Source organism: Peromyscus maniculatus, chromosome 1 (assembly GCF_049852395.1).
Source record: "Peromyscus maniculatus bairdii isolate BWxNUB_F1_BW_parent chromosome 1, HU_Pman_BW_mat_3.1, whole genome shotgun sequence".
NCBI classification, from domain to species: Eukaryota; Metazoa; Chordata; class Mammalia; order Rodentia; family Cricetidae; genus Peromyscus; species Peromyscus maniculatus.
Genome location: NC_134852.1, coordinates 98,121,352 through 98,132,773, shown reverse-complemented (window position 1 = coordinate 98,132,773; position 11,422 = coordinate 98,121,352). Strand labels below are relative to the sequence as shown.

At 37.1% G+C, this 11,422-nt stretch overlaps 1 protein-coding gene across 1 annotated transcript; it reads right to left on the bottom strand.

Moving 5' to 3' along the window:
• Positions 1-10,291: 10,291 nt before the first annotated feature.
• LOC102912539 (olfactory receptor 14C36-like) lies at positions 10,292-11,173 on the bottom strand. The gene has a single exon (XM_015989138.3). The coding sequence runs from the start codon at positions 11,171-11,173 to the stop codon at positions 10,292-10,294; it is 882 nt and encodes a 293-aa protein (XP_015844624.3).
• Between the last annotated feature and the right edge of the window lie 249 nt (positions 11,174-11,422).

The window sequence follows — 11,422 nt, the reverse complement described above, 5'->3', positions numbered from 1 at the left end:
CATCCTCTTGTATATTTTTTTCTGTAACCAATTGACAAAAAATCTGTTTTATCAACAGGCATATTTTGTAGTTCATATCTTTTCTATTTGCCTTTGAGTTATCCTTGTAGTTCATCAGATACCCTTGTGAAGTCACACTTCCTTTAATAAATGTCACATTTAAAGTAAGGATTGAACAAAGAAAGAAATCACATAGATTTTTGAACAAGCAGCGACAAAAAAAGAATGGAAAGTTACATCAGCATTGATACTTTGAATCATTCCCATCAAATAAGTAAAGAAAATTTTAGATATGTATAGAAATTATATGGAATGGTCTCTATTACTGACAAGATCTATCTTGCCAGCTCTTCCTCATCTTCTTACCCATCCAACTCCATGCATGTCTTCTCTCTCAAAAATAAAAATAAAAACCCAAACCAGAAATCAAACAAAAAAACTGATAGGACAAAAATGTCAAATCATGTTATTATGCAAAAATCTGCACATGTTCAATGCAAACAAATCCCAGAATGGAAAAGGGAAAGTGGATACAAAATTCTGCCTCTAACCAAGGAACTATTTGAATTGATATCAGCTAGGAATGAGAAAATCAGTTTTTTCCAATGGAGTGTAACTGGGTATATCAACCACATGCCAGTGCAGGCTCCAGGCCCAGTAGTAGTAGGCCAAAACAAACAGACTCCATGTTTTGTGTTTATTTGTTTTGATTTTCCCATTCAAGGAAGTTCTAAAAGGGAAGGTCATATCACTAAGTGCCTGTAAAAGCAAACAAAACAAAACAAAAAAACTGGAGAGCTACCATATTAACAGTACACCTGAAAGATCTAGAACAAACAGAAGCAGTCACAATTAAAGGAGTAGATGGAACAAAATAATCAAACTTGAGGTTGTAATCAAATAATTTAAAATGAAATAAAGTAATATGAAGAATTAGTGACACAAGAATTATTTTTTGAGAAAGTTAATGATTGATGGACACTCATCTAAATTAAAAAAAAGGAAGAGAGTGAATATCCAAATTAGCAAAATTAGAATTCAAAAGGGAGACATAATAATAGACACTGACGAAATCTAGAGAATTCTATGGACATGCTTTAAAAACCAGCAAACTGAAAAATCTAAAAGAAACTTAGCAAAGTGAGATCAATATCAGATAAGCAGTTTAAACACACCAATTAAAACAAATCTCTAGTGAAATAGAATCAGACAAGAAAATAGCATAGAAAAAAAAGTAAGAAAAATTAGTCCAAGGTCAGATTGTTGAAGTGCAAAATTCTGCCAGACTTTCCAAGAGGTAATGACAATATTCACCAAATTATGTCATAAAATAGAAAAAGAAGGATCATTTCTAATTTTTTAAACAAAGACACATTTACCCTGACACCCACACCATACAGATTCAACAAAGAAATAAAATTAGAAACCAGTTTTCCTTGTGAACATAGATGTAAGAATTCCCAATAAAATGCTTACAAAGCAAATCTAATAACATATCTGAAAGATTGTCCCCCATGGTCAAATTGGCTTCATCCCTGAGATACAGAGATGATTCAACATTGTGGTCGTAATCTAATTGTACTGAAATGTGATTTTGATTGTATGTTAATAAATAAAGTTGTCTGGGGGTCAGAGCTATTAGAGCCATAGCAAGAGTGTGGCGGTGGTGGCACACGCCTTTAATCCCATAGATATCTGTGTGTTCATGGATATAGCCAGCATTGGAGACATATGTCTTTAAGACGTAGGGGGCTGTACATTCAGACAGTGACGAGGCCATCACATGTTTGGGTTTACAACCAATGAGAAGGCAGAACAATAATACTATAAAAAAGGCGTACAGACAGGAAGTAGCCCTCTTTTCGCGAAGCTGGGACAGCAGGAGGAAGGGTGAGATTTTAGCTCTGAGCTCTGACCTCTCGGCTTTCTCTTTTACATTGTTTCTGTGTTTCTTATTTAATAAGACAGTTAGTTACATCTATATCTGGCGCCCTTCAAGTCGGGATCATAAGGTTGCAGAAAGAAAGCCTGTTTTCACACAGTCACCCTTAATTTATCCTGTAACCGTACAGCAGATGCCTGATCAAATGGCTACACAAAATAATTGGGCTCCAATTGAAATGTTGGATTTAAAAAGGTTTAAGGAGGCAATAGTATCTTATGGCATGCATTCCCCATATATAAAGCAAATGTTAAACTCTTGGTCAACATATAATAGGATAGTACCACAGGACTGGCAGGACCTTGCACAAGGTGTTCTGGAACCCAGCCAGAGACTTCAATTTCTGTCTTGGTTTAAGGAGGAGGCTAAAAACATAGAAAAACAATGGAGGGATAAAGGAATACAAGTTTGCCAGGATCAGCTTATTGGCGAAGGCCAATATGCTTCACCACAAACACAATGTTTATATGATGTCCAAACCCTAATTTTATGTCGAACGGCAGCCTTGAATGCATGGGACAGAGTTGAGGAACCAGGAAAAAAATCTGAGTCATTTACAAAGGTGATCCAAGGCCCAAAAGAGTCTTTTACAGATTTTTTACAAAGACTGGCATTGAATAGAGATGCTGAGATGAAGCCATATATACACACACAGCCAAGAAGAATGGACAGCTGAATTTAAAAACTGTCAACAATTTCCAAATTTAAAATCCTGAATCATGACAGGACACTAGTGGAATTCTGGTGTTTCTGGTACGTGGACTGCTCTCACCCAATGTGAGGTTGAAATGTTGACTTTGTGTACATCCTACATCACAAATGAGTCTGTCAGATACACTAAGCCTATAGGCTAAAGATGATGCCCCAACACTGCAGAGAAACCTCAGGTGACTGCCCAGGCAGCTGGCTGTTTCTGTCAACTCACAAATTTTTTGGAAGTTGCTTGCATGCACTTCCTGTTTTTATTTTTGTTAGCTAATATTATTCCCTTCTTGGGTCTCTGAGGGAGTTGAAGATTAATTAGTTATGGTTGAAGATTAGTTAGCTATAGTTGAAAATTAATTAGGATAGAAAGTACATTAGATACATCTTGGAATTACCAAAATAGGATAGATAATGGAATTATTTTCTCTGATTTGTCAAATACCTGTTTAGGTATTTATTACTTGTATATATTGTATATAGTTATTGTATTTTTGTATATAGTTTTTCTTTTGTTAGTTATAACCTTTTGCTTTTTTTCTTTTTATTAAAATAGAAAAGGGGAAATGTGGTGGTAATCTAATTGTACTGAAATGTGATTTTGATTGTATGTTAATAAATAAAGTTGTCCGGGGGTCAGAGCTATTAGAGCCATAGCAAGAGTGTGGCGGTGGTGGCACACGCCTTTAATCCCATAGATATCTGTGTGTTCAGGGATATAGCCAGCATTGGAGACATATGCCTTTAAGACCTAGGGGGCTGTACATTCAGACAGTGACGAGGCCGTCACATGTTTGGGTTTACAACCAATGAGAAGGCAGAACAATAATACTATAAAAAAGGTGTACAGACAGGAAGTAGCCCTCTTTTCGCGAAGCTGGGACAGCAGGAGGAAGGGTGAGATTTTAGCTCTGAGCTCTGACCTCTCGGCTTTCTCTTTTACATTGTTTCTGTGTTTCTTATTTAATAAGACAGTTAGTTACATCTATACAACATGTGTAAATAAATAAATATAACCTATCATATAAAAAGACTGAAATATAAAAGCAACATGATCATCTCATTAAGTGCAGAAAATGCCTTTGAAAGAATCTAGCTCTCCATCATGGTGAAAGTCCTGGAGAGATTAGGGATACAACGGACATACTTTAACATACTCAAGGCACTTTATAACAAGTCCATAGCCAACAACAAATTAAATGAAGAGAAACTTAATGCAAATTTGCTCTAAATCATGAACAAGACAAGGTCATCCACTTTCTCCATACCTATTTAGCGTAGTACTTGAAGCCTTAGGTAATCAGTAGGACTACCAAAGGAGATCAAGTGTGTATGAATTGGAAAGGAAGATGTCAAAATATTACTTTGCAAATGACATGATAATATACATAAATGACCCTAAGGATTCTACTGGAAAACTATAACTGGTAAACACTTTGGCAAAGTAGCTGGCTACAAAATTAACTCACAAAAATCAGTTGCTTTCCCCTATACAATCAGTAAACAGACTGAGAAAGAAACCAAGCAAACAATATCTTTCACAGTAGCCTCAAGTAATGTATACTAGGGTAACTCTAAATAAGCAAGTGAAAGATTTATGTGGTGTTTTGAATAAGAATGGCCCCCATAGGCTAATGTATTTGAATGTTTAGTTATCAGGGTGTGACATTAGGAGCTTTGGCCATGTTGGAGAAAGCATGCCCCTGGGGATAGGCATTGAAGTTTTCAAAGCCCAAGCCAGGCTCATGTTTCTCTCTTCCTGCTGCCTATAGATCTGAAAGTAGTATTCTCACTTAGCTGTCTGGCATTATGTCTTCCTCCATGCTGCCAAGCTACCACCATGATGATAATAAACTAAATCTCTGCAACTGTAAGCAATCCCCAATTAAATGCTTCCTTTTATAAGATTTTCCATGGACATGATGTCTCTTCGCAGCAAGAGAGTATCAACTAAGACAACTTGTATGAAAAATTTTTAAGACATTGATGAAAGAAAGAAAGTAATGAAGATATCAAAAGATAGAAAAGATCTCAAATGCTCACTGAGTGGTAGGATTAACAGTAAAATGGATCTCCTAAGGAAAGCAATCTACAGCCTTATTGCAATAAAAGTCCAACATAATTTTTCACAGATCGTGAAAGAACAATTTACAGCTTAATATGGAAACACACACACACACAAAATAAAACCCCAAAAACAACAATAACAGGATAGCTAAAATTAACCATGAATAATAAAAGAACTGCTAGAGTTATCACCATTGAAGACCTCAAAGTGTACTACAGAGGTACCGTTAAAAAATAAAAGTATCAGAATAAAACAGACACATTGATCAATGAAATCAAATTGAAAATCCAGGAAAAAATCCATATATCTATTGATATCTGGTTTTTATTAAGAAAAAGAAATAGACTCTGGAAATGACAGCATCTTTGAATAATGGTGCTAATCCTATAGCTTGATGATCAAAATAGATTCTTATCTCCCTGAACAAAAATCTACTACAAATTGATCCTAGACATTTACATAAAATTGGATTAATTGATCCTGATAGAAAAGAAAGTGGATAATCTTGAAGTCATTGATAAGAGAAAAACCTTTCTTTACAGAACACAATTATCACAGGACCTAAGATCAACAATTAACAATTGGGACATCATGAAACTGAGAAGCTTCTGCATTTTTGAGGTCTTATTTGCATTCTACAGAATGGAAAAAGATTTTTAACAATTCCACATACAACAGAAGTCTAATATTCAAAATATATAAAGAACTAAATGATCAATAAAACAAATAACCCAGGTAAAATGTGAGGTATATTTCCAAACAGAGAACTCTCAAAAGAGGAAACTTATATAGCTGAGAAACATTTTGAGACATGTCCAACATACTTAGTCATCAAGGAAACACAAACCAAATCTATTGCTGTTGTGAATGAAGGTATATAGCCATTCTGAAATTCAGTGTGGCAGTTCTCAAGAAGATGGGGATAAATCCACCCCAAGGTCCACCTATACCATTCTTGGACATACACTGAAATGTTGCTCTATCCAAACATAAAGACACTTGGTCAACCATACTCATTGCTGCTTTATTCATAATAGTCAGACATTTGAAACAACCTAGATGTCCCTCAGTTCAAGAATGGGTAAAGAAAATGTGGTATATTTACACAATGGGATATTAGTCAGCCATTAAAAATGACTCCAAACAATGGTAGTAGGGGAGTTTCTAACTCCTTTGCCAGCTCATGGGACATTTTTCTTCCTACTGGGTTAACTCATCCAGTCATGATATGACGGTATATGCCTAGCCTTCTTGCATCTTGTTATGCCTACTCTGGTTGATATCACTGCTAGACCTGTGTTTTCTAAATGGAATTGGAGGAATAGTTGATCTTGGGGAGAAAAGAAATAGAGGAAGAAGGGAGAAGAGGGTATGGTTGAGATGTATTGTATGAAAAAATAATAAGTAAATAAGACAAAGTGAAATATGAAACACCATAGGTAACTAAATGCGACTAAAAAGTATTAGTATTTCTGGGTAACTATGACCCAGAAATACTAATAGGGTATGTATTCACTTATATGTGAATATTAGCCTTTATGTCAATGACAACTAAGCTACAATTCAAAGTACCACAGAAGTTAGGTATAGAATAAGGGAGTAGGCTGGGAGAGATCTCATTTGAATAGTGAAATTGAATAGTTATGGAAGAAAGGGTCAATGGAATAAGGAAATTAAATGTGGTGGGGGAGAGAAAAGGGGAATGATGGAGAATTATTGGGAAACACAACTAAAAATAACAGTCTTTGGAACAATATTACAGAAATTTTATACAGTAGAAGAGTCTCAAAATAAATACACACATGAAGGTAATCTAAAGGAAGTCACCAAATAATGAAGAGACAGTCTGAATTGGCCATATATTTTCATTAAATGAAGCTCCCAGTATCTGTGTTGGGTTATGTGACACTGAATTGTTCTGCACAGGGGTCCCATTGGAATCCCCAACACAACTCAGGCCATAACCAAGTCTATGGATTGCTCTGCAAAACCTTACAGGAGACATCATTGCTTAAGACAAACCTGCACATTATCACTGAACATGAAGAGTTGAATCAGATTCCCTCAGAGTGTCTTAACTCTTATATTCTAGTTTATTTGTTACAAGGAGGTACTTTCCATGCTACCAAAGCAAAAATGTAAACACCAATCCCCCCATGAACATTATGATCTACAATGGTATCCTCCCTGCATGTTGGTGCAATGGTGACAGATAGTTTATGGGAGTAAACAAACAATGTCTGATATGTTTTAATGTCCATGCTGTAAGTTTGAATTCATACCCAACACTGACTGGATGATCAAGGACCTGAGACTAGATATCCCCAAGATCTAGGATAAAGTAAAATGCTACTGTTCTAAAAAAATAAATTAAATTAAAAAAACTTAGCCAAAAAACAGTGCCTAATGACAATGCCCTATATTCATAGATCCTTGCCTTGCTCAACCGTCATTAGAGAAGCTTCCTCCTGCAGCAGATGGGGACAAGTACAGAGGCCCACAGCCAAAAATCAAGCAGAGTGAGAGATCGTGGATCAGTCAGCCTTAATAAGTTGTCTCCATCAAATGCTTCCCTGTAATTCAGCTGAGACCCATTCCGGATGAAGACTAAGAGGCCTCCAGTCTGAGGAGACAAGACCAGCTGAGGATCCAGCGAGGTGAGATAGCTGTGGCTTGTTCTGTCTCTCTTATCTACCAGCATGGACCCCAATAACTCGCCTCGGGTTTGATTTTAAGAACTTTTAAGATTCCTGCTACATCAGGCGCCCAACGTTCGTGTTACGAATTCATGAAAAAGCTGTTTGCCTGTGGCCTTGTGAGCCCCAGCTCAGGCCCAAGCTACACTCAGCCGGTTGTGGTGGCGCACACCGGTAGGATTTGCTGAAGGAGACAGAGGCAGTAGGATCCCGAATTTGAGCCGGCCTAGGAGGCTTGGGAGAAGCTTTGGCCTGGACTGAGCCACAAACAGTGGTGGGACCATGGAAGCATTGGCTACTGCTCCACGTTGCCAGCTCCTTCTCATCGTGTTGGTGACTGCGGTGATGCTGCTACCTGGGATGAAAGGTTTACTGCTGCTGGTTCAGAGAAGAATTGCCAGGACCATCGTGTTACAAGAAAATATCGGCAAAGGTCAGTTTGGAAAAGTTTGGCAAGACAAATGGTGGGGAGAAATTGTTGTGAAGATTTTCTGTTCTAGGGAAGAATGTTCATGGTTCCGAGAGACAGACATTTATCAGACTGTGATTGCTCCAAACCACAGAGGAGGCAAAAAAAAAAAAAAAAAAAAAAAGGCTGCAGGAAACCATGACCATGCCTAACAGTGACTTTGAAATCTTCAAAAAAATGACAGGATCCTACAACGATGATTCCACATGAACTATGATAAAGCCATTAAGCTGATTAACACCATGGAAAAATCGACTTTGGACTACAAACTGGTCAGAACAATTTCGAGAGGACTAGTTGAGATGATCCAGCCTGACAGACTACTCAAACAAGGACTTGAAACAAGCCCTGAACTTTCCTATTATCCAGAGACTGGACAAACGATACAGGACTTGATGATTAACCCCAAAATTTTCTTTTCAAGATTCCCTAAAGATATCTTCACCCCTAGAAAGCAAAAAGAAAAAGAGAATATAGATATGAGATAGATCATCGAATCTACTCTGAGAAAAAAGATAAAGAAATAATAGGATAAATAGGTGGATCATTGAATCTACACTGAACAAAAAGAGGAAGATATAAAAATGACAAAAGGTAAACTAATGAATCTATTATGAAAAGAAAAAAGAGAAAATATGGATATGATAAGATAAAAAGGGAGATTATGGAATCTACTTTTAAAAAGGAACTACTTGTTTTAAATAAGATAAGTAATGAAAATTTTTTGGTCTGAGTTGATCAGATGTTACTGGACTGGACATTGTTAATATATATAATGGAGTTTTTTGTCTGGATCTGTCAAATGTTAATGGACTAGACATTGTTAATGTAATCTTGACTGTATATTGCATATACTTATTGAAGATAGTTTTTCTTGTATTAGTTATAAGCTTTTTTAATTTTAGACAAAAAGAGAGGAAATGTGGTGGTATTGTGTTCCCCAAAATATTGTGTACTCTAATAAATTTATCTGGGGTCAGAGAACAGACAGCCACTAGATACAAAGGCTAGAAAATGGTGGCACTCACACCTTTAATCCTAGCATTCCAGAGATAGAAATCCCTCTGGATCTCTGTGAGTTCAAGGCCACATTGGAAATAGCCAAGCATGGTGACACATGCCTTTAATCCCAGAAAGCCAGCCTTTAATCCCAGGGAGTGGTGGTAGATAGCAGAAAGATATATAAGGCGTGAGGACCAGAAACTAGAAAGATTTTGGCTGGTTAAGCATTCAGGCTTTTGAGCAGTAATTCAGCTGAGACCCATTCCAGATGCAGACTAAGAGGCCTCCAGTCTGAGGAGACAAGACCAGCTGAGGATCCAGCGGGGTGAGATAGCTGTGGCTTGTTCTGTCTCTCTGATCTACCAGCATGGACCCCAATAACTTGCCTCGGGTTTGATTTTATTAATAAGAACTTTTAAGATTCCTGCTACACTTCCCCTCTAGGCTCAGGGAGCCCTGTGCTAGAGAAAGCAGAAACAGTATAAGAGACAGAGTTGATGGAACTCACAAAGTAAACAAGATCCTCCAATTCAACATGATTTATGCACATATGATTTCATAGAAACTGAGGAAGTATTCACGGGGACTACATGGGTCTCACCAGATGGAGTCCTAGAGCTGAAATGAAAATTAAGACCTGCCCTGACACCTAATCCAGGAAAAGTCTCTAATTGATAACTGCTTCAAAGGAAAATTTTGGTTTCCTCCAAGAGAGTTTCACTGGATATTCAAACTACTCTTAAGAGTAGGCTACACACCAAACATTAGATGGCTAACAGAAAATAAACTCAAGGGCATCATTTGAGGTTCCTTGACTCATAATTTCTTTTCATGGTGTTTTGTTTGTTTGTTTACTTTCTTTTTACAATCTTATTGATTTTAATTTTCATTTTATATACATATTTTAAATATATATGTATATATATATATATGTTTTGACCTACAAATCTTTTGAATATATAAAACTGCTAACAACTTGGTGTTTTAATGGGCTTCTTCGGTATTTGAATGAGTGGGACTCTCCATCTACATGTTTTATCTGCCTTTACCTGGGCTTCTTTCCCATTTGTTTATTTTGTGTTATTCTAATGCACTAGTTTTTGTCTTATCTTGTTATACTCTATTTTGTTATTAACCCTCTGAAGGCTGTTTGCTTTCTAATGAGAGATAGAAAGGTGATGGATCCAGATGGGAGGACAGATGAGGAGGAACAAGGAAAAGCAGAGGGAGGGGTAACTATAATCAGATTGAATTATGTAAAAAAAAAAAAACTATAATAAAATGCCAAAAAAAACCTCTTTGGGGAGTGTGTGTGCTTGTGTGTTTTCCTCTACAAAGCCCTGACCAATACAATTTCTTTTTATATTCAACTCTGGAAAAAAATCTTAATGTTACTTTCCTCACTGCCTCCTTTATCTGTTTCTAAGACTATAGATGATAGGATTCAAGAATGGTGGGAAAACAGTATAAAATACAGAAAGAGTAATCTGCTGCACTAACTCTGTAGTTACTGGAATTCTTAGATACACATAGGCACCTGAAGTAAGAAACACAGACACTACAATAATGTGAGGGACACAGGTGGAAAATGCCTTCCCTCGATCCCCTTTTACAGGAACCCTCAACACAGTGGATAATATGTGAACATATGATATGGCGATGAAGGTAAAGCAGCTACCACTGAACCCAATGGCTGTCAGAAGAATTAAGACTTTGTTGTTGAAGGTATCTGAGCAAGAAAGCCTCAGCAAAGGGGGAATATCACAGAAGATTTGGGGGACCATGTTGGAGTGACAAAAAGATAGTTGGAAGGTTTTGATAGTGTGCACAACCGCAATGATAAGAGAGGTAAGTAGGGAAGCCAGTGTCATCTGAACACAGAATTGGTGGTTCATGATCACAGGATAAAGGAGAGGTTTACAGATGGCCACATAGCGGTCCTGAGCCATGACAGTAAGAAACAGAATCTCTACACATGCACAGAAGAAGACCAAAAAGACCTGTGCTGCACACCCAGCCACAGAAATATTCCTGTGGTCAGTGAGAGAGTTGACAAAGGCATTGGGGACAGTGACAGAAAAATAGCACATGTCTAAGATGGACAAATTCCTGAGGAAGAAGTACATGGGTGTGTTCAGGGTCTGGTCAACTGTGGTAGCAATGACGATGGTCAAGTTTCCTAATAGGCTGCCCAGGTACAACAGCAGGAACAGCACACTGAGTAGGAGCCTGAGCTCCCAAGTCTCTGCAAAGATCTCTAGGAGGAACTCAGTTACCATGGTGGAATTGGCCATTCTCTCAAAGTACAAGTTTATCTAAAAAAGAAAAGCAGAGACAGAGAATAACCTAAAATAATTATTAACATTTTTCTTATTTATTTATTATTATTTATTTCAGTTTTCTAAAACTGGCCGTTTTGTGTGAAAAATCAAATATATGTTTCTTTGGCTTATGTACATATTTTTTCTCATCATGCTTAGTTGTTAATACACAGATATGTGTCAGTCTTTCTGATTGTATGGTATGATGAAAAATGCTTAGTG

Excerpts from the sequence above, each read along its gene's own strand:
- LOC102912539 (XM_015989138.3), bottom strand. The coding sequence starts at position 11,173 with ATGGCCAATTCCACCATGGTAACTGAGTTCCTCCTAGAGATCTTTGCA.